Below are 25,391 nucleotides of genomic sequence, written 5' to 3'. Positions count from 1 at the left end.
TTGCCTGGAGTTTCCCCAGCCTCTTCTGTGCTCTCCTGGAATTCCAAGTAAGCTTGGCCTTGGCGGCGTGAAGCACAACACACGGTCATCGGCCACGAGCTGCGTGTCCTGGTCTAGAGCAGAGGTCGCTCAGTGCAGGGACTGACGGCAGCCTCGTCATCTACAGCCCTCAGCTCGGCGATGGGAAGAGAAAGGAGAGCTGCGTGTTTGTCGGACAAAGCTTCCTTCAAGCGTCCCTTGCCCACACAGGCCGTCCTCGTGCTCAGGATCCCCATACCGGGCACACCCCATACCCTGCAACCTCTGTGCTGTACCAACGGCCTTCTCCCGTTAGCCTGGAGGCTCCGCCAGGACCGGGGCCCTGTCCCCAGCTGCGTCCCCAGCGCTGACAGGAGGCACTCCACAAACAGGGACTGGTTGGAAGGACGGATGGAGGAAGGGCACGAGGGAGGGACAAAGGGAGGAAAGACAGAGAGGAGGGCGGGTGGGCCGTCAGACTGCCAGAGCTCAGTGGTCCCGGGCGGCAGCGGCTGCTCCTGGCTCCGGCCAGGCGCTCACCTGTAGGAGTCCCCATCTCTGTTGTAGTCACACAAAAGGTAATCCTTTCCCACCACCTTGTCTCTGGCGATTTTCAGGGGCTGGTCAACAGAAGACAGGAGATCTTCACACAGACTGGGGACCTGGCGGAAAGAAAGGAGAAGACAGAACCGGGGGTTAGAACAACACGTCCGACCCAGGTTGGCTAATGGCAACTGGAGCCACATCCCGGTCAGCACACGGAACATCTGGCCCTTGGTACTCTGCCAGAATCACGGGCCTGTTCTTTTCTTTTCCACATGTGTCTGACACCAACTGTGTCCCTCCATAAAGAAGCCTGCTCTTGAATTACAGCGGAGCGTGATTTCCAACACAGCCCTCCTTCCAAATCTGCGTGCGGCTTTAATTACCTGGTCGCCAGGGTGGTCTGGGACACTGAAGTACGTATGTGCTTGGTATTGGTCTCTGGTGGGCAAAGCACGAGCTCAAGTCCCGAGAAGAAGGTAAACATTCGAAATGCACAGGAATCCAAAGAACTCGGAGAATAACCCGTCCGTGCTGGAGAACTCCCACAGGCTCCCATGCTGGGTGGAGTCTCCAATACTTTCCAGGCCCCCAGCCAAGCATCACCAGGTTGGCTCGCAGAGTCGACCCTACCTGCCCAAAGGCAGCGTCACAGCAGCCTCGCACGGCGCTGAGCTGCAGCTGGCTTACCTTAGGCAGACCTACGCGGAGCCGTGTCACTGAGGAGGAGGGCGGCCCGGGGTGCCTGGGCCACAGGCGGGCCCGACTCCTAGAGCAAATCCTGCCGAACTGGACACACGGCCCTGCCAGTAACCAGGCTGCTGGGCTCCTCCTCCCAATTCAAACATCCATTTCCACCAAAATACTCCAGGAAGGGACGGCAGCGCTTTCAGAAACAGATTCCTCTGGGCTTGAGTCACTTCCATGCTGTATTTTCAATGTGCTGACTTACTCGTTTCATGGCCCTGGGTTTATGGAGGCCCCACCATATCGTTTACCAGGCCAGTGGCTGCCAACTGCACCAAGAGCCCTTCCAAATGGAAAAGTTAGATCATGCGGCAAAGATACCCACGAGAGCCTCTCAGCGGGGGGCAGACTGCTAGGGCAGTTCTGTGTTCCTCCCGCAGAGCCTGCCCGCTTCCACAAAGGTGGGGGCAGGGCGACCGCCACCTCACAGACCACCCGGCCTCCGTGGCTGTCCCCAGGTCCCTCTGGGGAGCCCCAAGTGCTTCAAAGCAGCTCGTGAGGCCCCGGCTGGCGCCACTGGAGGACGGACACCTTGTCTCACATAAGCTCTGGCCTCAGTGAGACCATCAGTTCCCTCTCCACGGGCCAGCGCAGGTCATCAGCCCCGCAAGGGATGTGTGCACCACTAACTCCCAGACACAACCTGCGACGGCCACCCGTGTCCCTGTCCGCCAAACACACACATACCCGGACACAACCTGCGACGGCCACCCGTGTCCCCGTCTCCCCCCCACACACATACCCGGACACCTGCGACGGCCACCCGTGTCCCCGTCCCCCAAACACACACACACACACACACACACACACACACACACACACACACACAGGGCTATTTTTTCTTTTGTTTACAGATTTAATTTTTAAGTAACCTCTACACCACACATGGGGCTTGAACTCAAAACCCTGCACCAAGAGTCACATGCTCCACCAACTGAACCAGCCAGGGACCCCAAAATGGGGTTATTTTCAAAGTTAGTTTTGGTGATGAGAACATGAACCCCCCTACCATTTCCAAGCGTCTGCTGTGCATCACGCACTACGCTAGGCCTTTATCTACTTGTGTGAGAGCGAGCGAGCGAGCATGCATGCGACCGAGCGCACAAGCAGGGGGAGCGGCAGGCAGAGGGAGAAGGCTTCCTGCTGAGCTAGGAGCCCGATGCAAGACTCGATCCCAGGACCCTGGGACCATGACCTGAAGGCAGCTGCCTAACGGACTGAGCCACCCAGACGCCCCTATGCTACGCCTGTACGTATGGCATACTGTCCACCTGAGAGTTCACACTCATCCTGCGAAGCAGGCATGTATTACGCCCATTTTACAGACTGTAGACAGTTGAGGCCCAGAGTTATTAAGCTGCCCGAGGCCCACGCAGGAAGCAAGCAGTGGAGACTGAAATCTCCTCTGACAGTAACTTCATAGCAAAGAGGAGGGACAGTGAACACCAAAGGCGCACTGTGGTGGCAAATAACCCCCTCCCATTTAAGGTCGCAAATAACCTCCCTGCTTAGCAACCAATGGCCACAGAGCTTGGAAGCAAGTCCTGGCCAAGACAAGGAAGACGTTAGTAGCTTCCACCCAAGGCAGCTGGGATTTGGAAGTAGTCTTGCTTTCCAGCCGTAGGCCCTGGTGAAATCGCCCTGAGCACCCCTCTGCTGGCCTATCGCACAAGCCCTCTCCTGAATTATCACCATTTGTTCTGCTGGGCTGCTGCCTTAGCTTATCTGTTGGGCCCTGACTTCTGCCTAGAACCCCGTTCCAACCGGCTGGGGCCTTGGCACTATTGGCCGAATTCATCCTGGATGGTGGCAGAGGCTATGCAAACAGGCTCTGAGTGCGCCCTCCTGTCCTTATGACCTCGGGCAAGTCCTTTTTACTTCTCTATGAGAAGACTTGACTTCCTTATCTGTCGAGTGGGGAGAACAAAACCAACTCATTGTGATTTGGGGAATCACTGACACCATGCATCTGGCATCCAGTCCAGCGCCCAGCACGGGGGGATACAAGCACACCAGTAACGGACACCGACACGCCACCGCCCCCCCCTTGTACTATCACCTGCTGTCTTCGAGTCTTCAACGGCAACGTCAGTCTGGGTCCCCCCTGAGCTCACCACACCGCTCCAGGCACTGGCTAAAAACGGGCCTTTCCGAATCCGGTTCTTCTGAACCCCGGTTCTGCCTGGGGCCAGCGGTCTCCCCTTCCCCACCCGCTGGGGGAAACCTTGCCAGATTACGGGATGTGGAATAAAACAGGCCGGCTGTGCCGCTGTCCGAAAGATTAATCCACGGATCAAAAGTATGTCAATAATTTCCTCCTGGCACTTATACTGACTGAAAGGAGTTTTAAATTTCTTTGTCGTCTCTCCCCCACCTTCCCTAGAATGTGGATCCTGCATGGGCGGGGACTTGGCTCTCCTTCGCGGCCGTAGCCCAATGCCTACGGCAGTGGTGCCAGCCGCACAGGGAGGGCTCCGTGTTTGCGCACGGGGCCGAGGCATTTTACAACGTGGAGCCCCCCAAACACCAGCAGCTGTGAGTTCATAAACCAGTGTGCAGCAAGGGTCTGTATCAGAAGAGCTGGTCGTCAGGAACCGAGCTGTGATGGACACCAGTGACCAACTTCACTTGTGGTTCCAACCGGATATTCTCAAATATGAATCACGATGTGGTGGAGAAGCCCGAAGACAAAGAGAACTGGTGTTTTAATTAAAGTCCTGCGTTTTTATTACCACGTGACCCCGAGCAGCACAGCAATGGTGGCGAGACGGGGAACTAAGAGACTGGGTTCTAGCCTCTGCGCTGGCGGCTCATGGGTCAAACGCGGTGGGAGAGCTACGCTGGAGACCCGCTGCTGCTGGTCTGTGTCACGAACACCACTGCTCTGGCGAAATACTTCAGGTAGAGAAAGACTATAATCAGAATGACATAAAATTCTTCATAGAGTTAAACTTATTCATCCTTTATCTGGAGAATGCCACTTGGGGGGCAGGATAGTAAGATGCCCTTCATTTTATGAAATGATAGGTTTACTTGGTTTTTGTTTTAAAAGTTGGCACCCCAACGACTTACTCTTCTTCTTGTTTTTCTTTCTCTACCCCCTCACACCGCCTTAAAAAAAAAGTTTCAAAAAACGTGGCAGGTCTAGAAAATGGGATCCAGCCCTCCCCGCCTGTCCAAGTAGACCAGGGTAACTTTCCAGGTCAGTGGAGGAACCGGAAGAGACCCCACTCTTCCCACTGTGTAACTCATGCTCTTCGAAGCACCGAGCTAAGGCGATGGTGCAAAGGGTAGATCTGCGGTACCAGCTTTCCTCCAGAGACGCCCCCCACAGCCTGCCCAGCCTCCCTTTCCTACTCCAGCCACGAAACTTCTCGATCCCATGAGGTCTGGGCACAGCTGACTTCCACTCCACCGATGCCCACTTTGGGGCAAGAGCAGCAGGCCTCAGGAAAGCACCCGCATGAGCTTCTCTGAGCGGTGAGATTACCCGAGCTCCCACATCCAGCCACCCCTGAAGATCTGCGACTGGGCTTTAAAGTCCACGGCCAGGTACTAACCAACCCCAGAAGCACATACATCTGACGTGTCACCACAAAATTAGGGCAGCGTGCAGAAAACCACAGAGAACTCCTGAAGGCGCAGCGAGGACGTGTCCTTCTGTGAAAAGCACCTGGGACGTGACACGGCTGGCCGGTTCTTCACCCAAGCAAGTACAGTTTTCACCTTTTGCGTAAACTTCCAAGTTGGACCATATTTTTACATTTTATTCCCTTCCATCAGTCCTGCCTTTTTGATCGAAGATAAAGTGCTCTGGAAGAATCACCTTACTGTCACCATGGGGACTGGGGAGTGCGGATGACATGGCGTGCCCACAGATTTGTACCAGAGCAGCTGCCCAAGGGTGCATTAGTCACGATCTGGCGCGCCACCCACCAATCGTACTCCCACGCCATCCCACCCCCCACTTCTGCCTGCAGCCTCCCAGCACCACCCCATCCCATTCGTGGCTCTCTGAGCGCGCAAGTCAGCACATGTGTTCTTTTGCCTAAAAATACCCTCCCTTATAGGTTTGCTGGAGAAAATACAGGCTCGGGCAGTTAATTTTTAATTTCAGATACACAATGAATCTCAAATACGCGGGATATGTTTTTATTTGCTAAACCTGGCAACCCATCCCCATTCTCTTCTCAAATCCTATGACCTTTCAGAACCCAGCCCAAACTCCGACTTCTTTACCAAGATGCCAAATTCTTAGGAATTCCTGTAGTAACACTGATGTCAACTGAATCCCGAATGCTTTCGGGATGGCTGCTCTAATCCTGCCATCAGCTGTCACTTTTCTCCTTCCTTGCCACTTAACATTCTTTGAGTCTGAGTGCTGCCTCTGAGCCCAGAGAGGCAGAGTCCCGTTCCCTAGACCCAGCCCAGCGACACGCCGGCGGGGGGGGGGGGGGGGGGGGGCGCCTCCGGCACGTCTGTTGACTGGAGGTCCTACCATAAATTCAGAATAAAGGCAGTTTCTCTCTGTCGTCAATTAGTTCCCGGCACTGTCCAGACACTCAACCCCCAAGGCTACCCCCACTCAGTCCTGTCAAGTGCTTAGAACAGTGGAAGAAATCACATTAAGTCTCAAGGATCATGAATTTGCAGAGCAATTTAGATGAAAGGACAGGTCCAAACAAGCCGAGAGTTCACTCTGGGGTGCGTGTGTCATCAGCTCCACGGCCTCTGAGCGAGAACGCGTGGTTGGTGCTGACACCCGAGGGCCGGATGGTTTCTGTCCAAACTGCCCATCTGAACCGCTTAACAGCCTTTGTGAGGAATGCTCGGATAACACCGAAGGTGTCAGATCAGTCCAGGCTGTTGGGGGGACTTGGAACAGTAAACGACACTGCCCTGGCCAGGGCGCCGTCCCAGTGGGGTGGGGTTTAGGGCTCCACCAATTCATTTCCATTGCCCCCAAACTCCTCTGAGGCCACAGCCCAGGGAGCAGGAAGTACCCTGCCCTCTACACCCAAGGTGCTGACACCATCACCTGGCTCCCCGGTGGGGGGGGGGGCAGGTGGGCACTGGAGGAGGGTGGAAGGGGAATGAAGTAAACTGCAACAGGGAGGGAAAACCCCCCGGAGGGACGGCCTAAGCCCCAGCCACAGGTGATCCTTTAACAATGATGAGGACAAGGACCAGCAGGGTGTCACAGGCCGCACACGCCAGGCACCGTACTACAACCTCTCCCCCCATCACCTCCTTTAACCTTCAAAACACCTCTCGATGTAGAACAGTTAGAGAACCCTATTTTCAAGGAGGGTAAGCTGGGGCCTCGGAAAGAACGTGCCCCAAGCCGCAGCACTACTTGCCAGCGGTCTAAGGACACGTGAGATACAGAACCGCTCGGTTAAGAAAAAATGACATCCACCCTTGCTGTTGCCCCAAACTGAAGGCTTTTTCTACCATCTAACCCAACAGCGGATCACATGAAAAGAGATACAAATCAGAAGTTTCCGGCCACAAGCGAGGTTCATGTCTGTGCCGCCATGTGGTTCTACTTCGCCTCTTCCCCTTCTCCATTAGTTATTAATGTTGAAAACAATTGTTCAACCAGAAAAAGAAACTTGAGATGAACCCTTAAAAAAGCACAAAAGCCAGCCCAGTTCAACTCCATGGATAATCCGATCCACGGCACCCCCGTCCTTAAGAGGTGCACCCTTGTACCTCGGTTTCTTAAAAAAAAAAAAAAAAAAAAAAAAAAAATGGCCAAAGGAACACATTCCATCTTTTGATCTGCCCGCTGGCTGCAAGCCCGCCACCAGAGAGATAAGAATCGAAAACAGACCCTGTTCACTGGGTCGCACACTCGGATGAGTAATGTTGCTGAAATCGTGGCTGGGCAGAGGCCTGGCCGGCCCCACTCCCCCCCCCCCCCCCCGCAGCCAAGTGTCACGATGCCGGAGCTCCCCGCAGCCAGCAGAGGTCTCTGCTTACAGTTGGGTTTGTTCCCTTTCTTTTTTATTTTTTTTTAAAGATTTTATTTATTTATTTGACAGAGATAGAGACAGCCAGCGAGAGAGGGAATACAAGCAGGGGGAGTGGGAGAGGAAGAAGCAGGATCACAGTGGAGGAGCCTGACGTGGGACTCGATCCCAGAACGCCAGGATCACGCCCTGAGCCGAAGGCAGACGCTTAACCGCTGTGCCACCCAGGCGCCCCTCCCTTTATTTTTTCTAAGGCTACAAACCTTCCCCCTTTTTCTCTAATAAAAATAAAACAACACAAAAACGAAACAGAAGACCAAAGAGAGTGTTCGTAGTGACACACATGTTGGTATCAGGAACAATCTACGGTGTGGCATTCTGGAAAACACCAACCTTGAAATCAAACACAAGTTCAAATCCTTGGTTTGCCACTTCCTGGCTGAGTGTACCCTTCCTTAACCTCAGAAATGTGGGCTACAGTAACCGCCTCAAAGAGAAATTCACTCTGCTCAGTGCACGCTGAGTACCCACGCCAGGGATGTGCCAGGTGCCAAGGACACAGTGGCGGACAAGACGGGCACACACAGCCTGCTCTCCCAAAGCAAGCTCCAGCCACTGGACACCGACAAGGCACAAGGAGCTACCCTGGTGTCAAGGGTGGGCCTGTGAGGATTCGGTGGCCTAGGAGGTGGCACAGCGATGACACAGGAAAGAGGGGGGTGCCGTAATGGGAACAAGAGCCAGCACAGAGGCTCTGCGGCACCCCCTCTCCCCCAGGACAGGGAGCTGGCAGTGGGGAGAGACTGTGCTGTGGGGCTCCCTGCCCACATGGAACCCTCTAACCACACCTGGACCTCAGCAGGGACCCTGCGCCCATCGCCCAGCACCGAGCATGGCAAGAAAGAGGCACTTCGCACCTGCTGAACCAAAGGCTACTCGGTCCTCCACCCCCAACCCCCCCCCACACACACAGACAGGGGTGCTGTCCCTCCCTCCCACTTTGTATTCCAGCCCTCTTCCAATTAAACTATCTTGACTCTAAGAATGATATTCTTCAAATGAAAGTACAGACTGTCTCCTTCATTAGATGTCTGTAAATGGTTAAAATGTATGATTAATGAGAATATCGTCAGAAGTACACGTTAAGGTACGAAGCAACTTCCCTATCTCGGGCACCTTACGATACGATGAACCGTGTGCACCTCAGATGCAAGGGGCTGGTACAGCAGACTACGTACCGGCTCACAACAGGCACACGACTGGTCGCTGGGGCACAGGCCTCAGGGTCTAAATGAAGCTGGCCAACAGGGCAAACGCCAGGAACTCATTTTTGATCAACAAATATTTTATTCTACTTAGAAACAAATTTTTCACATGCCATTAACAACAAAGAACTTTCTCGAGAAACAAGTCAGTCCTGGCTTCCTTTTCTTAGGCAGGTGCCCCAAACCACCCCAGAGACAAATAATAAAGGCGAACTTCCTGGGCTGGGTTTCAGCCATTCATACTCAAGACTCCAAAGCTTTGCCTTCTAGAAGCTCACTGCCTGGAATAAGAGGCCAGAACAGTTTTCTAAAGGAAGGGTCGGGAAGGGGCAGAACAAAGGGAAGGCGAATTGAAAGCAAAAATTAAAATCGCCTTCTGTGAGTCAACCACAGACGCACACACAAGGCCCTGTTGTCCACATGTAATCTTACGCTTCCCCGAAGGGGATGGACCCGGCACTTGGAGCCTAATTAAATTAACCGTTCCCTGGCCAGGGGCATGACTCCTCCGCTGGTGGAGGGAAGTCGAGAACTCAGGGTCCTTCTAACCTGCCTGCTCCTCTTAATTAAGGCCTTGTCCCTGAGGAGCAGAGCACAATACACAAACACCCTCACGAAGCCAGAGGCCGAAAAGTCACCAGATAGAAGGAAGTCGCTGCAGCCTCGGTGCGGAGAGGTGCCTGCAGCCTGGGCAGGAGCCCGGGGCCCCAACGTCCTGCATGGTCCATCCCAACCCAGGCTGCTCTCCCCCGGGAACCAAATGACCCCTGTCTCTTCCGTGCAGCCCCAAAGCCTCAGAGAGGAGGCAGTTCCCCAGCCTATGCTCCTCCGGGCCACAAGGCCTTGGCTGTGGGCCTCGCCCATTCGGGACAGGGTCTCTCTCCTCAGGACAGGGGTGGGGCCTAACACTGGCAGGGCTCCCGGTGCTGCCGACAGGGTCCCTCAGGCAGAGTTCTGATCTTCGGAAGTCTGAGGCAGACCCCGTGGCAAGCAGGCTCCCAAAATGTTCTCCGGCGGCTCTCCTGGAGATGGGACTGGGGGTTGGCTGGCTGGGGGCGAGGGTGAGCGCGCCCGAGAGTGACGGCGGTGACCTGGGATGGCACTGCGGCTCCACGACCGCCGGCCCCCCAGTCAGATGGAGCCTCGAGTTCTCAGCCCTAGGTGAGCGGACGACCACCCTGCAGACACCGTGGGGCTGGCGCCGGCCCGCAACACAAAGGCAAGCGTGGACAGAGAGCTGTGGCCCTCTTGCCGGACATCCTGTGGTCCTGCCTGCCCAGACTTCGTTGCTACGGGATTCCTGCATTGGCTACATTCTTGTAACTCACTTTAGATCTTTTGGGAAAAAGACCAGGTGAAAACTCCATGAAATCACCCGTTTAGAACACGATCTTGTCACAAAGGCTCTGTGATTTCAGGGGTGGGAGAGGGGACCTCCAGCCTCATTTCCGTCTCTAAAGGCTGGGACCCTGGTGGTGGCAGATGTTCTCTAAAGTGCTTCTGGTGCACGAGGCACTCTTCTGAGCCCACCGCATGTGCTCTCCCTTTACCATCGTGGCAGCCCCACAGGCCGCAACGGCCTTACTGTGACCCCAGCCGAGTCCTGCTCACAGAGCAAGACCCTGAGGCACAGGGGTGAAGCAGCTGGGCTGAGGCCCCGGTGAGGACGGGCAGAGCCCGAGCCCTCGGCCACGCAGCCCATGCCGCCTCTAGCACGCGGCCTGGCAAGCAAACACGGGGCGGAAAGATCTCCGCTGGAAGAATCACCAGCTGGACGGCGGCAGAGAGAAGTGCCTGGCAAGAGTGGGTCCTGCATGATCGGGTCCCCGCGAACTTCCCTCCTCACAGCCACCTGAGAGTCAAGTGGTGAGGTCTCACGGTGGCAGGTGAAGGAAGGATGAGCCCTCTTCCTCATCACTGTGCATTCAGGTCTGGGCCGGGCCTCGGGCTTTAGAAAACGCGTGTCTAAAGCCTGCACGTTCAAGCCTTCCTGAAAGCTGTGAATGGGCCAGCACAGAAATCCACGAAATGAGACTGTGGTAGGGAAATCTGACAAAGGGCACATGCCAGCTGAATGAGAAGCGAGCTGCCAGATGGGCGACGCTGGTGAAACGCAGCTGATCCGGGAGGGTTCGCCACGGCAGAGGGGACAAGGTGCTGGAGATTCACCCGGGTGTCCTGGCCGAGGGAGAGATTCCCAGAGCAGGTGCGGGCAGGCAGACCAAAGCCATCCCACTGCCACCTGCAGAGGCCCCGGTGCAGCTCACCGCGGGGATCCTTACAGCCGCCCCGGGAGGCCAATGACCCTGTGAGGCAGCCGCAGACGCTCAGAGCCACGCAGCCACTGAGTCATAGGCCAGAGTTCCGGCTCTTTCCACCACATATTCTCCCCAAACTCTCAAGACCACAAACTTGTAAACAACCCTAACAGTCCACCAAAATTCCAGCCATGCGGCTGGTTCCTTTCAAGTTGAATTGTTCGTGCTGCTTGCGTGTGTGTCTGAGCGGGGCTGGAGGCCAGCACTGATGTGCCACGTTACGGGAGGCATACGCAAAACAAGTCAGGGCCTTTTTTCCCTTCTCTTAGCATAAAACCATCTTGGCTGGCTGGCCACAACGTTTCCCACTGGATTCCTTCCACTGGATGGATGTCTCATCAGGTTTTGTTTTAATTTCACTGAGTCATCCACAGAAAATGACTAGGCATGGACAAAAAAAAAAAAAATCTATAATTCTCTCTACTGGGGAGAAGTCAGCTCCACTTATGCCCTCTTCATTGGCTGGGTCTTCAGGATCAAGAGGTCTTCTCCACTTTGGCCCACAAGTAAAAACGCACCTAACTGTACAAGGGGTTAGATACCGTTCCCACCCTCCAGGAGCTCCAAGTCAAGCAGGAGAGAGGGGCACACACAACGTACCCACGTACTGTGCTGTGGAGAGGGGGCACTGGGTGCTACGGAAACGAAGAGGAGGGCCGCCCAGAGCCCCCCAGGAGGACAGCAGGAGCAGGGCAGTCCAGGCAAGACATGTGAGGAGCGAACATCGAGCCGAGTTACAGAGAGTGAAGTGCGGGCGTGGTACAAAGTTACAGTGGAGCCTGCGGGACTGAGGTGTAGACGGGGCGCCCGCCTGGTCACAGGAGCACGGCAGGGGCACGGATAGCTGCGCAACTCTGAATACGCTGAAAACCACCGAAACACACACTTTCAAAGGGTGAGTTTTACGGTACGTGGATTCTACCTCCACAAAGCTGTTGTTTAAAACACAGCAGGGAATCAAGAGAGCATTTCCCAGGTAGAGAGACCACAGGTATATCCAGGGAACCCCAAGTTCAACGCAAATGCAAAAATACCAGTTTGGGTTTTCAGCCGAGAATGTAAGTTTGGGTTCGTAAGCAGTGACTCTGGGCATCGGGGTCAGCGGCGGTGTTACCTTTCACGTCACATTCGGTAGCTACCGGACCACTGACCCTCACCACCCAGAGCTTTCCCACATCAGAATAAATTAACAGAGCACACTGGAGGGGCGCATTGTTAGCCTGCGTCTATAGTGAACGGGGACAGATCACTCGACGGTGCTGTTTCCTCGTCTCTGAAATGGACCAACTGACTCAGATGGGTCTTTCGGTTCTCCGAGGCAGAGAAGAGATGCCTGGGGGTGCTGGTGCAGGGAGGGGCTCAGGGTGACTGGGGAAGAAGGCCCACCCACCACTCTGTTTCGTTAGTTTTGTGTAAGATTTAGCCTGAAAGAGGGCTCCACCGATTTAAGAAATGTCTGAAAGCCACTAGACTAGATGACCAGCAAGGTTCGTTTGAGCCTTAAGATCCTGCGAAGTCTCACAGTTCAAGACAGTCTATGTACTTCTCTGACGCTCCGGGAAGTGGCTCTCTGAGCTCATCAGAAGTTTGTGACGTTCTTCCTAGAACTAAACACAACATCTACTGAGCGAGGCACTGTGGGCGATCCAAGAGTGACTAAGAGCTGCGCTTGCCCCGAGGGGCCCGGCCTCAGGACCCAGACACAGCCCGAGGGAGAAGGAACAGGCCCCTGACTGCATGGGCTTTGCCCATCAATTCCATGTTCCAATTCCAGGTCCTTGAGGAGTTTCTCTATTTGTACACAGAACCTACATCACCCCCTCTCTGCTCTCGTCCAGGAGTGATCTCCCACCTGCCGAGCCTCCTACCCCGATTCTATTCGCTAAAGGGAAGCCCAGGCTTTCCTACTGCCCACGACATGGATCTTCACCAACTTTGGTGTCCCCTTCATTCACCAGAGATTTGGTCACCGGCAGTGAGCACACCACTGGCTCTTTAAGGGACTGGTGATGGACACGCGTCAGAACTCCCAGGCCCCTGAAGGACTTGCAGGCTGCTCCATGTCCCGGCCCAGGCCCCAGACCTACTTCAAATGTCAGGGAAAGCAGGCTGGGCACTGCTCTCAAGTGCTCTGAATCTGCTCCCCGAACCCGATGTGTGCTCCAGGGTGACCCAGGCACTGCTTACCCAGGGCCGGTGCCCGCCAAGCTATGCACGCCTTCCTCACGGCTCTCAGGCAGGGAACGCCTTTGGACTCCCCGGGGCCTGGGGAAGCAGACTCTCTGTCCAGCTCACTTTTCTGTCTCGTGTTTCTCACCTAGAGAGATGCTCTTCAGACCTCCTCAGTGAACGCTCTCCAAACGTTACCTGTAACACTGCTCCCTGGGGTCCACCAGCAACAGGATGCCACACGATCCCCCAAATGCAGAAGCCAGACAGACCCTCCCCACTTCGGGCAAGGTAAGGCCAAGGAAGGCGTCTTTGTGTGTTTCTGATGAATTATGCCTCCCGGCTCCAGAGGACAAGAACCCCGTACCTTCTTCACCTCGGGACAGCCCAGCCTCCTGCAGCTGGACCTGATCCTGACCTAAGTCAGAGTCTTCCGGAACGACTTCCCTGATCTTGGAGTACTGCTGCCCACTGACCAGAACCACGGGAGGACTAAGCTCTTTTGTTCATTTTTCCCAGAAGGAAACCAAAACGATACTCGAGTCCCTCACGTGTCCAGGAGCACAAAAGCTCGGACGCCTGAACACCCACTGCCCCCTCCCAGGGCTGTGGCAAGATGCACACGGCAAGGCTAACAAAAGTGACCACAAAGCACCTGCACGAATGACCCCAAAGAGACCTGAACTTCCCGTTCACAGGCAGAACAGAAACCAGAGGAAAAAAACTTCCCCAAACAAAAATGGGGGCTTGCAAGGAGACTTGCTGAGTGGCAAACTTTTTGGAAAGATGGAGTTTTAAACACAAACACAAAAGGACAGAGATTTGAGGCAGAGGAGCCGTGCATACAGCTGGGCGGCCCTTAATTAGGGAAAGATTTGCAAAGCCTGTGGAGCGTTGGCCGATTTTCCCTGGGTCTCCGGAATGGAAAGAACGTGGAAACCAACGGGGTGACCAACAAGTTCGCATTCTGCTTGACACTCTCACTGAGTGTGAAGCCCCAGTCTGGTCTCCAGCCACCTTTTCAGCAGTTCTGGGGATCCGTGCCTTAGAGCAACAGAGGACGACGCCCTGGTCTGGGAAGAGGCAGGCTGGACCTGCTCCTTCCTAAGGGCACCTCCCACAGCACACAGGAAAGCTCTTCTGTCAAGGTGTTTTAAGGCAGAAACAGAATTCCAGGGAAGACTAGTAAGCCCCTCAAGACCCAGGGACTGCACTTGTTTGCATGTCTACGGCACCTTCATAAGCATTTCTCATGGACTTAAATATGCCGCACGTGGACAGAGGATCTGTAATGAAATAGAAAAATGACATCCCCCAGCTCCATCCGGGGGGGGGGGGGGGACACCTGCCTATTTGACTCCCAAGCGGCGAAGGGGGAGGCGGTGGTTTTCCCCACACAGCCACCACCCCACGTCTCAACTCTTCTTCCTGGGACATCGTGACGACAATGCAGCACGGGGCACAGCCTTCTTAAACAGGCGCTTTAGCTCTACTTTGGAGGACACCCCGTGCCCCCCGGAAGTTACGGAAGTTCCCAAATCTAAGAGAGGTAACAAGGATCAGAAACAAAGGCAGAGCCTCTGCGCCCCCTTTCTCTGCCAAAACCTAAGAGCTAAGAGCTCAGGGAAACCAGGCAGCTGGAGCCTGTTCCGGGTTCCTTTGAGAGCAGCAGCTGTTACCAGCCGGAGCTGTGAGGGAGACACCAGGTGACAGAGCGCCTGAAAGATCTGATCTGGAAAGCCTGAGGTGCCTGTGAGATCAGAGGAGACAAAGGCGGGTGGTACTGAACTGTTCGGGGCTCCTCCAGAGGCAGGCAGGCAGGCTCGCAGAGCAACTTTGGGAAGAGGCACGTTTCCTAGCTCTAACCTTAAAATCGCAAATAATTGCTGTCTCTTCCGTTACGCAGCTAGAAAGTCTGAGTGGCAGCTAACAGCTGGTCCTCAGCGAGACCCAGTGCGCACTCATCACCTGCTTTTGGGCAAGGGGCTTGTGAGGCTTGAGCCAATGGCCAGGGCTTACCAGGCATCAACTCACAGGTCCTCATCAGAAGAGAAACATCCGCTCCTACCCTTTGTCCAGCTAGCTCCCTTCCTATCACTCTGTCTCAGGCTTTGCCTACTCCAAGGAGCTTTGCCTGAACCCCACCACAACGGTGGGCTTGGTGCCCCTCACGCCGCTTCCACAGCTCCGTGCTCCTCTCCACTGGAACCCCTGCATGATGTCCATCTAGATATCTGGCTCCCGCATGACTGGGGGCTCGTCAGACACAAATACTCCCTCACTCACCACCCTGACCCAGTGCTTCAGCGCAGGCTCTGGCACTCACGGGGGCCTGAGCGTGCCTTCCCCGGGGGTCCGTTTGTGCCAACAATGGGGATACAAAGCTCAACAGAGCAGACAAGATCCCTGCCATCAGAGAGCTTAGTGGGCAGTCAGAGTCACATAATTAATCCAACCGAGAGTAGAGGGGAGTGCCACGGCTGCGGTGACCAAGGGACAGGGTGGGGGAGTGAGGCCCGAGCAGAGGTCTGCAAGATCGGCGAGCTGGTGTGGAGAGGCGTTCCCAGAAAAGGGGACAGCATGTGCAAAGATTCAACAACACAGGGCACAGGACCTTTGGGAAACCCTAGCAGATCAGCAGGTCAGCAGCGCTGACCCCATGGGGCTGGGCCTCCTGAGTTACATTTCAGCTTCTCAAGGCCCCTCTGCCCTCTTTCCTCTCCCTCCTCAGACTACTCGGCTTGGAAGAGAGAGATGGAGAGCCCTCCGTCCCGGAGTCTGGGACGGGGCGTGGGGGGGGGGGGTGGTTACTGGCGGGCTCATCAACGATGCGGCCAGGCACCATGTGCACCATGGGGATGCGGACGAGCACCAGGACATTCCACAGGTGCTTTGGAGCCAGAGGGCCCCTCGGCGCCAACGGTGCAGAATCCGGAGGCAGCTCTTTTGCCAGGCCCCGCTGAGTGAGGCAGCCTGGAGGTGGGACTCCCCGGCAGGCAGAGTTCAAAGTGGGAAGGCCAATGGAACAAGGCGTGAAAATGCTGGGGAAGGAGCAGTGAGCGACTTTCCAGCGCCCGACGACCATCCCTTATTCCCTCCTTACATTCGGCATGGTCAGAACGAGGGGGAAATCCACTTGTAGGAAGAAGAATCATTTCCAGCCTGGGGCAAATCTCCTAAAGGGTTTCGTTCTGAACCCAGACTGTTATTTTAGCTTCCAGTCAGTAGTAATTAAGTGTGCCTACACATTCCAGAAAGAGGAGAGAGGGAGATTAACGATAATTAAATCTCTTCTGTATTTGGCCCCGAATCTCTGCTCGAGTGGCCTGCTGTCAGATACTTATTCCAAAGCCTCCATCTGACACAACTCCTACCAGCACCATCTGTAACATCAATTCTGGTCCTGGCATGAAGGTTTCAATTACACACGAGGTAACAGGCCCCCCAGGACCTGAGAGTCTGGAGTTTTACAAGCGCCGTCCTTCCCCGTTCTCCAGAATCTGGTCGGTGATCCTTTGCAGAGGGGAGGGCACAGGGACAGCCCCTTCGCGAGGCCTCTCAAAGGCAGGTTCTGCGCCTGTTGTGATTGACAGGGTCTCTAATGAGCCTTAATTGTGAGCGCAACAGGCCCAGGAAGGCAGCAACAGATGTGGCAACGCGGCAACCGCAAACCGCTTGACTAATGAATAAAAAGTGTCCTGCCTGATGAGGGCCAGTGACCCAAAAAAGGAGGGTGGAATTATTCTTCACCCCTGCACCTTTTCTAGAGCCCTGACTCCTTAATGCAAGTAACGGGAAGCCTAGGGGGGGCTAGAAGGCACCTGTTCCCACCCTCCTAAGAGAAAGCGACCGGGCATTGGCGCTATTTGGTGCCGGCACGCAGACCTGGGGTCACGCGATCACCACCACGGCTGCCTCCACCAGCATTTCATCTCTAACAATGGAAGGCTAGAAGAGGCCGTCCTTTCAATGCGGGAAGGGGAAAGTTCCACTCTGCGAAGACTGAACAACTTCTCGCGGGTGCTAATTACTGTGACGATATCTGCCTTCAGAGCCCACCATGGGCTGGGGACCTGCAGCAACAAGGAAGTAGCTATTCCTGGAGAAGCAGTGAGCACAGACAGCATGGCGGGAGGAAGCCGGGCATCTGAGTCCGACGGACCTGGGGTTGATCCCGACCTTGCTACTTAGTAATGAGCGGTGAGGCTCTGACCAACTTATGAGGCCTTTCTGTTTCCTCATCTGTTAAGATATGGTGTGTGCTTTAAAGAAACTGAGTATGTGAAGGGTCAAGAAAAGTCTCTGGCAGTTGACAGTTATCAGCTAAAAACCAGGCCACCAGCAGAGTTTCCATTCATTTGCAGAACTCCCTGCAGACGGCTACTTACTCTAAGTCAGGTACCGTGCTAGAAGCTTCACACACACCATCTCTAGTTTCCAAGGGCAGTGACATCAGGCCCACCCCCAAGGTGAAGCAGCCATGGCTCAGAAGTCACCCAGCTCAGACATGGTGAAGACGAGAGCCCGGCTCGGCTGGGCCTTCCAGTTTCCAGGTGCTCACCCCTATCAGGCTCCCAGTGTCAGACTCACAGGTCCCTAAAACTGCCCAGCCAAGAATTTCACAGGCGCTCCATCTCCAAGCATACTAAAACAGGCTTCTGTACCTTACACAGAAAGGGTATATGGGGAGGGGGGAGATCATTAAATAATCAGCCTGTGTCCAAGGAAATGTACAAAATAAATGGGCACTGTGCTGCAAGCCCAGCCCGAACATCACACCGTGGCTGGTGGCCCCTCAAAGGCATATTGCTGCACCGGGGCAGGAACAGGCAGTAGCAGGCAAGGTGCTAAAGTAGCCTCCCCACCAGGAGAAACAGACTCGGGAGAGGCTGAAGGGGAAGAGCCATGGAACGGGGAGGCCCACTGCTGGGTAACTGCAGAGGAGCCACAGATGTGGACTTGGGGGCTGGTTCTCGAGCTGGGGAGGGGGTGCCTGGGGCTCATGCTGGCAGTGCGGAGAGGGGGGAGATTAGAGATGGGGGTTCAGGCTGGGACAAGAGAGCAGCAATCCTGATGGGATGGAAGGAGGTGGAGGCACAGAGAGCAGGAAACTGGACCACGGCGGGGGGTGGGGGGGCTTGAGGGTCCCAGGTGGTCCATCCTGTGTGGCACCTGTAGATGGCTGAAGCAAAGGCAACGAGCTCGAGTGAGCGGGGAGGCTGTGGAAGCTGCCGCCCAGTCCTTGGACAGATCATGCTCCATCACCCCCCCAAATCCCACCATGCAGCCACTTTGTTTAGCCTCCCCACCAGGGCTTCCAAAATAGAAATGAACTCAGGGAGCTGAAGCAGGGAGCAGAGTGCCCACCAAAGCCCCCAGGGCAAGGTGTGGGGAAGACTCACACGGGCCAGCAGCCCCCCTCTGCCAGGACGCGATGGGAGGCAGGACACTACATCATCCCACTCTGCGGAATGACAGCTGTCCTTCCTGGCCATGACACTGGTCTCTGACCGCCTCTGCTGGCCCTAGGGTCGAGGGCAATGGCATCTCCCTGCTTTCCATCCCGTCAGACGCATGCCCACTGACAGGGTTCACGGAAGGCAGTGGAATGGTTCTCAGGACTGTCTCAGATGCCTCACTGGAGGGCCTTCTCTCCTCCGCCCTGCCAGGTTAAATACACCAAGCCCTGCAATGGTGCACTGGGTTCTAACCCCCATGAAAGTCAGGACTGGGACGGTCCACCTGTGCAAACACGGGAAGGCTGCCAGAACCCAGGGGTTAGCAACAGGTCCCGGAAAGCCAGCAAAGGTAATAAATGAATCAGCCAGCATGTATTAAGCACCTGTCTGTCATGCAGTAGGCATGTGACATACATCCACAAACCCTCCCAAGTGCTCCAGGAATGGGGTTTTCTTACCCCCACCTCGTATGCTGGAGCAAACTCTGGGAAATGAAGAGACCTGCCTGTGCTCTCAAAGCTGGAAGATGACTGAACGGGATTCAAGTCCCAGCCAGCCTCGCTCCACCCACGAAGTGAGCTGCAGGGGCAAGGGAGCCCAACCCCGGGGGCATCGGCCAGAGGCCCCCATCTGCTCGGCCCTCGCCACATTTTCACCGTACCCGGTAGGTTATTCGGTCACAGACCTGACAGAAATCAATGCCACTTCTGCCAGCAAAAGGGGATCCTGAAAGTTGTGACATCAACACAACGGTATCCACGGTGATGATCTTTCAGTTCTAGGCAATGGGACTCAAGTTCTGAGATTGTGACCATCTGGCCCTCACTTCACAGAGGAGACTACGAGACCCAGAGAGACCTGCCGACCACAAAGAAGTTAGTAGCAGACCCAACGCTACAACCCAGGGTCCCTGACTTCCGGTAAGATCTGCTTCATGTTCACAGTGCTTTCCTCCCATCCTCCTATTTCCTGCACTACCGAAGCAGCTAGAAGTTCTCTGAAGCAGCTATTCGAAGAAACCACAAGGAAAGCTGTGTTCCCTCTATGCCACTTTAACAGTTAAAAAAAGTTGTAAACTTGGCTAACATCATACTTATGGCCATTGCCAAAAAGGGTCTAGAATCCAGGTCATTTGATATGCAGGTTATATACCTTTCTAGGAAACCAATGTTTTCCAAAGTGGATTCCATGACAGTGAGTTAGAAAAATGCTAGGTTCAAGGAAATGTTGTTTTTAACTACAGGAGTTCTCAGAACCTTTAATGAGACGCCATGGACGGTGAAGCTCCTAGACAGCACAGCGGGCCCCGTTTCCGCCGTTGCTCACGGTCTTTGTCCCTCAAGAGGCTCAACCAAGGTGAGCCAACCAACTTCGTGACAGGCAACAGGCAGGTTGCCTCCAGGAAGAAATTCAATCCATCCACTGAGCAGAAAGCCAAGTCATCCGTGAAGGCCACTCTTCCAGCCGTGCTATCCTGTTTCATTGGGCACCCCACAGAGAAGGACACAGAGGATGTGTCCGAGACACGTGCACTGCTCCCTCTGTGACTCACCTGTCTGTGTACCTGGCTTCCCGTCCTTACAAAGTATTCCCACTTTTCTTATTAGTGGACCGTCCGCACACAGCGGCCGGGAATCATGGAGTCAGACTGCCTGGGTCCAAAGCTTGGCTGCACCACAGCCACCTGGCGACCTTGGCCAAGATGCCCAGGCCCCTGCCGCTGCTTCAGTCTGGTGGGTACAACAGTGACAGCCTCAGAAGGCACTTTCTTAAGATTTAGGCAGGAACCTTCTTTGTCATAAGTGGCAAATACTTTTCAGAGTTTGTTCTCAGCCTTTTCATTTAACTTTATTTCAGCTTTTAAGTTAAAAGTGCATGTGGTCATAAGTCATCCTTTCGGCGTTAGTCTCTACGCCTCAGGACCGAGGCCTCCCCCGTCTCAGCACCAAACACCGCTGCGGCTTCCCTCCTGCTCCTAGCCTGTCTGCTTCCTGCTACCCCGTGAGCGGGATGAGCACGCGCCCAGCAAGAGATCCTCAGCTTGTCCGCCCTCACGTTTTTAGTTGTTTCAGCAATCTGATTGAGTAATCCTTTGTTTCTTCCCAGTGAAACACGAATGTCACTTATAATACATCCTAAGCGCCTATGGGACGGGGCCTGGTGCTGAGCGGGCCGACTCCACTCACTTCTGCCCCCGGGGCTGAGCTCCGCAGCGGCCGTCACACGTGGCCCACCTGCCGCCCGGGGAGCCCATGCCCAGCTGCTCCCGCTGTCCTGCTGCCGCCAACGGGATCTTGTCCTTCCACCCCAGGTGCCTTACAGACTCCAAGTGCCTTATGCTGGGTCGTGTGCTGATGCCGGTACATTTGACTTAAAGTCAGTCACCTTCCTGACCCAGCCTTTCAGCTTTTGCAGTGCAAGAACTTGCTTTTCCTAAAACTTCTAGATTTACTTTATTAACTGAAAGAAGAAATAGTGGCTTACTACTTGTGTTTGAACAGAACCCTTTTCTAAAGCGCACCCCCTGCCCGCACACACACATACACAGGGCACAGTGTGTGTGCGTGCGCGTGTGTGCTGGGCGACAGTTACTGACGGCTTCACCTCCGCACCACCATTCCCATTGAGTCCACTGCTCCCAACAGCCGGGCCAAGCAGAAACCAAACCGAAAGAGGCAAGGAAGAGAAGTTTACAGAGGCTTTTCTCCTGAAGCACTTACAAGTTCCATGGCCACCAGCCCGCCTCATCACAAATCTCTTTTACAGTTTCACCTGAAAAGAGAATTCTAGCAGGACATACAAGAAATGACATGCTATCACGTTTTCATCTTTGAGACCGCAATCCAGTGGACGACACGCTGAATCAACAGCTGAGCTCGACTTTCCCCTGGGTCCCACATCCGGTATGGGACATCCTTGCCACCCCTGGGTCCCACATCCGGTATGGGACATCCTCGACATCCTCGGCTATAAAAGGGGAGGCGCCAGCTCACCTTACAGAGTGGCTCAGAAGATTAAACCAGGTGACAGATCAAATGTATAATAACGCGGCCTGTATATATCAGTGTTTCAACATCTGATGGGTCTCCATTAGAACTATTTTCCATGGCATTCACTGAAAATGACTTTAGGAAGAATGAACAGAGGGGAGAGTCAGATTCTAAATCTGAGCCCAAACACAAAATCTCTTTTTAGAACTTTAGCATTTCCTCTGAAAAACAACAAAAGTGAACCGGGTGGTCGACAGCTACGGGGACAGGAGACTGCTTTCAAATACCCTAGTTTTGGAAAATTTCGAGCCCCTGGCCATAATGAGTCATCTCTGTTACCGCTCTAGAACTGCTCAGGACCAGCGGACACGTCATTCCGGTCCCTGGAAACAGTCCTGCTCCCCAAGGAACACATGCGCACAAAGGAAAGCAAATGGCCCCCGTACTTTTCTCCCTCGTTCACTTGGCTTCAAGTTTTAATTGTCTGGGCTGCCTGCTCCGGAGGCAATCCATCTCATTCTTAATTGGATCAAATGAGGGCCCATTCTTCTGAGTATAAGAGATCTCATCAGAATTTCAAATAACGTCCCGGGCACATCTCTGAGGGAGCAGATCAGGGGAGGGCACCCCAGGGAGCCCCACTTCCCCTTCCAAGCCAATCGCGCCATTCTGTCCTCGTTTACAAGGGCTGCCTAGCTGTCACCTTGACACAAATCAGAGGCCGCACCATTAGGTGGCAGGGTCCTCGCCTCTGCAACACGCTGGGGTCATGGAAGGCCATCTCGCTCTGGAGGGGCAGCCCTGGGCAGGGAACAGGGAGCCAGTTCAGCACCTCGGTCCAGGGGCCGCTTTCTCCCCTCCCTTGCTTTTAGTCCCCACAGCTGCAGTCCATTCAAAGAGCAAAAAACGCTTGCATGAAAAGGCTCACCACAACTTTCCAAGGAATGGAGTTCATTAAAATACTGCTGGAGGCCCTTGGCTGGAATGCTTTTCCCCTTGTAAAATGGGAACTGCCGCTCAGTGTCGCCTGTAGGGAAGCTCAGGATAAGCTCAGAAACATCAGTGCAACAGAGACTGTGCAGGGGCTTTTGCATAATTACCAATTATTCGATCCATTCCCCTTCTCCTGCTCCAGAGACAATATCCGGCCTCGGAGAGAAAACTTCCCGGCAGACCCTGGGCAGACCCGAGGATGAACGGGAGAATGGAAGCTGGAAGCCAAGTCCCCCCACCCTTGACATAGAGCCACAGGGAACCTCCCTCGGTACCAGCGGATGGCGTCTGGTATAGGGCTCCAAAACCACCACGCACCAGCCCCAGCCCATGCGTCCATGGTGTGTCAGTGGGGAACCCTCAGCTCGTGGGTGCCCAGCAGGGGGAAGAAGACGCCCAGCTGGGAGGCCCACTCGCCAAGCCCCAGGCAGGAAAAGGCCAACTTCCCTGAGCCTCAACAAGACGTAAGGCTTCAGTGCAGAAAGCATTCTTTTTGTATTAAAATGTCTTACATGTGGGCATGTTACAGACTGGAATGTAATTATTTAAAGAAAAGAAACATAAAATTCTCTACTCCAGGCAGCCACTTTGGGATTTGCCCCCCAAACTCCAAAGATGTGTATTTGCTCAACTGTCAGGGATGGTCTGGGGGAAGGACCTGAGGAACAGAGGGAGAGGCCGGCTGAAAGGTGGCCAGCAGAGAGTCAGGGGGGAGGGCAGACACTCACTGCTGGCTAGGCATAGCCATGAAAGAGCCTGGACCACCTTTACTCAAAAGTAAAGACAAACAAATGTGCCGGCTGGGTATCTGCTTGGTAGACACAGAGCGCCAAGCCGGCCACAGCCAAGTCTTCCTTCTTCCAGAAGTCTTCCCTAAATTCTCCACTAAATGCCAGCTCTATGGAGCCAGGCCTTTCATCCCGTATCGCCGGCACCTGGAAGAGTATTTGACCAACAGCAGAGGTGAAATTCTTGTAGAAAGAATAACTTTTGACAGCCCTCCTCGGAGCTGATGAACCGGTGAAGACCAATGGTCTGAGAAGCCAGCCAAGGTCATTCTCACCAGGGGTCAAGTTTTAGGATCCTGGCATTTTCTCCTGTGGAAGGAGAGCCAAGGAATAAATGCTGCATTTCTTCCCAGGGCTGAGCACAGTGCCTCACTCAGAAGGGGTGCTCAGGAAATGTGGGCTTGAATCCATTAAGTTTTCACCCACTTAAGCTAAGACCCCTTTAGAAAGAAGACCTTTTAAATGTTGCCTCTGAAACAAAGGAGGAAAAAATGCTGATGTGAGACTACTTGTAAATGGTGAAGGTAAGTGGCAAGTCAGGCAGGAGGAAAACACAAGCCTGGGGCGCCTGGGTGGCTCAGTCTTTAGGCTTCTGCCTTCAGCTCGGGCAGTGATCCCAGGGTCCTGGGATCGAGTCCCTGCATCGGGCTCCCTGCTCAGCTCGGAGCCTGCTTCTTCCTCTCCACTCCCCCTGCTTGTGTTCCCTCTCTCGCTGGCTGTCTCTCTGTCAAATAAATAAATAAAATCTTTAAAAAAAAAAAAAAAGAAAGAAAGAAAGAAAAGAAAACACAAGCCTCCTCACTGCCGAGCACAGATAAACTGGATCATCACAGCTGCAGGACCCTGGGTCCCCACGCCCAGCACGTCTTCATCACCTGGGGACAGAGTGGGGTTTGGTGCTTCATTCCACACAGCTACCACTGGGAGAATAATTTCCAGAACTCGTTGGTTCTGCTATTAAAGACTGAAAAACTGAGTAGCAATGCTTAGCAGAAATCAGACAGATAACAATATTAATGAACTGTTAAATATAATATTAGCCTTCATTTCAGCAATCACAAAGGTGTGGAGCTTGGCTCCCCCGGCTGCTTCATGGACTGCAGGTTCTTGGAGACTTCAAGCTCATCTGCCGGGCTCCCAGTGCCTAAGTACACCCCCTGCACCCCAGCTCTGTGACCCGTCAGGCCTGAAGACTCGCATGCTCCTGGCAGCCCTCACGCTGTTAAGAGGTGGACGATTTCTGCAAGCCATTCACAATACAGGTCCTGCAGAGGCTGGCAGGACGAAACTCCGCACGCCTAGCTGGCCCTTTCTATTTCTGGAGGGCAATTCTGGCTGCTCCGAAGAGGGATATGCTGCTACGGAGACCGACCGCGCTCTCAGCTCCCCTGCCGAAGCACCTCTAACGGCTCCCCGGTCTCTTCCACCTCTAACCCACAGGCCTGGCCAGGACGGCTCAGGGGCTTTCCCAGCTGATGCCTTCCCCCGGGCTTGAGTAACACCGGGGGACACCCACGAGCTGGACCTTTGGGTGGCTACAGCACAGAAGAGAGAAGGAATTAAAAATGAAACGACTAACGTTTGCAGGCAAAGACTCTCCTGCCTGGTTAAACAGATTTAGGGCTATTTTTGGTCTGCTCTTAAAAAGGGCAAAGGACGGATGGCCTGCTGGGTGCCAATTTGCAGAAACAAACTCCTTCCTCAGCTCAGGGCTCAAACTACACCCCAGCCAAGTTTCGGCTATTACTGCCAGCGTGCAGAGTAAAGCCGTAGAAGGTCAAAGTGCAGGAAGCCAAGGGAGCATCTAAACATCATAGGATTGTTGGCCCACACGGACGAGTGGGTATTTTTGAAATGGCTTAACAACGGATTTCGGCTGGCTTCACGCTAGTACGACGGGATTAATATGTAATAAAATGATGTTCTGGCCGTCTGCAAAGGAAGGTCACTTCCCACCAATCCCAGCATGCACCATAATCCCGAGGCAGCAAAAGCTCTGATGCTGGGAAAAAAACAGAAGAAGGAAAGCTCATCTGGCATGATAAATTGGGCTGCCCTGCCCTGGCCGCCAAGGACACACCACATTTCTCTTTCATACGACTCCGTAACCGGACTGCTGGTGGACC

General features: G+C 54.3%; 1 protein-coding gene across 1 annotated transcript in view; it reads right to left on the bottom strand.

The window, feature by feature from the left end:
- The window catches only part of CAPZB (capping actin protein of muscle Z-line subunit beta), a 129,156-nt gene that overhangs the window by 41,157 nt on the left and 62,608 nt on the right, over positions 1-25,391 (bottom strand). The window contains exon 3 of the mRNA XM_045782503.2: positions 559-680. Coding sequence (XP_045638459.1) covers positions 559-680 — 122 coding nt within the window. The remainder of the gene's footprint in view (positions 1-558; positions 681-25,391) is intronic.

This window comes from Ursus americanus, chromosome 33, assembly GCF_024610735.1.
Source record: "Ursus americanus isolate L20-20 chromosome 33, mUrsAme1.1.p, whole genome shotgun sequence".
Lineage (NCBI taxonomy): Eukaryota > Metazoa > Chordata > Mammalia > Carnivora > Ursidae > Ursus > Ursus americanus.
This window is presented reverse-complemented; position numbering and strand designations above follow the sequence as displayed.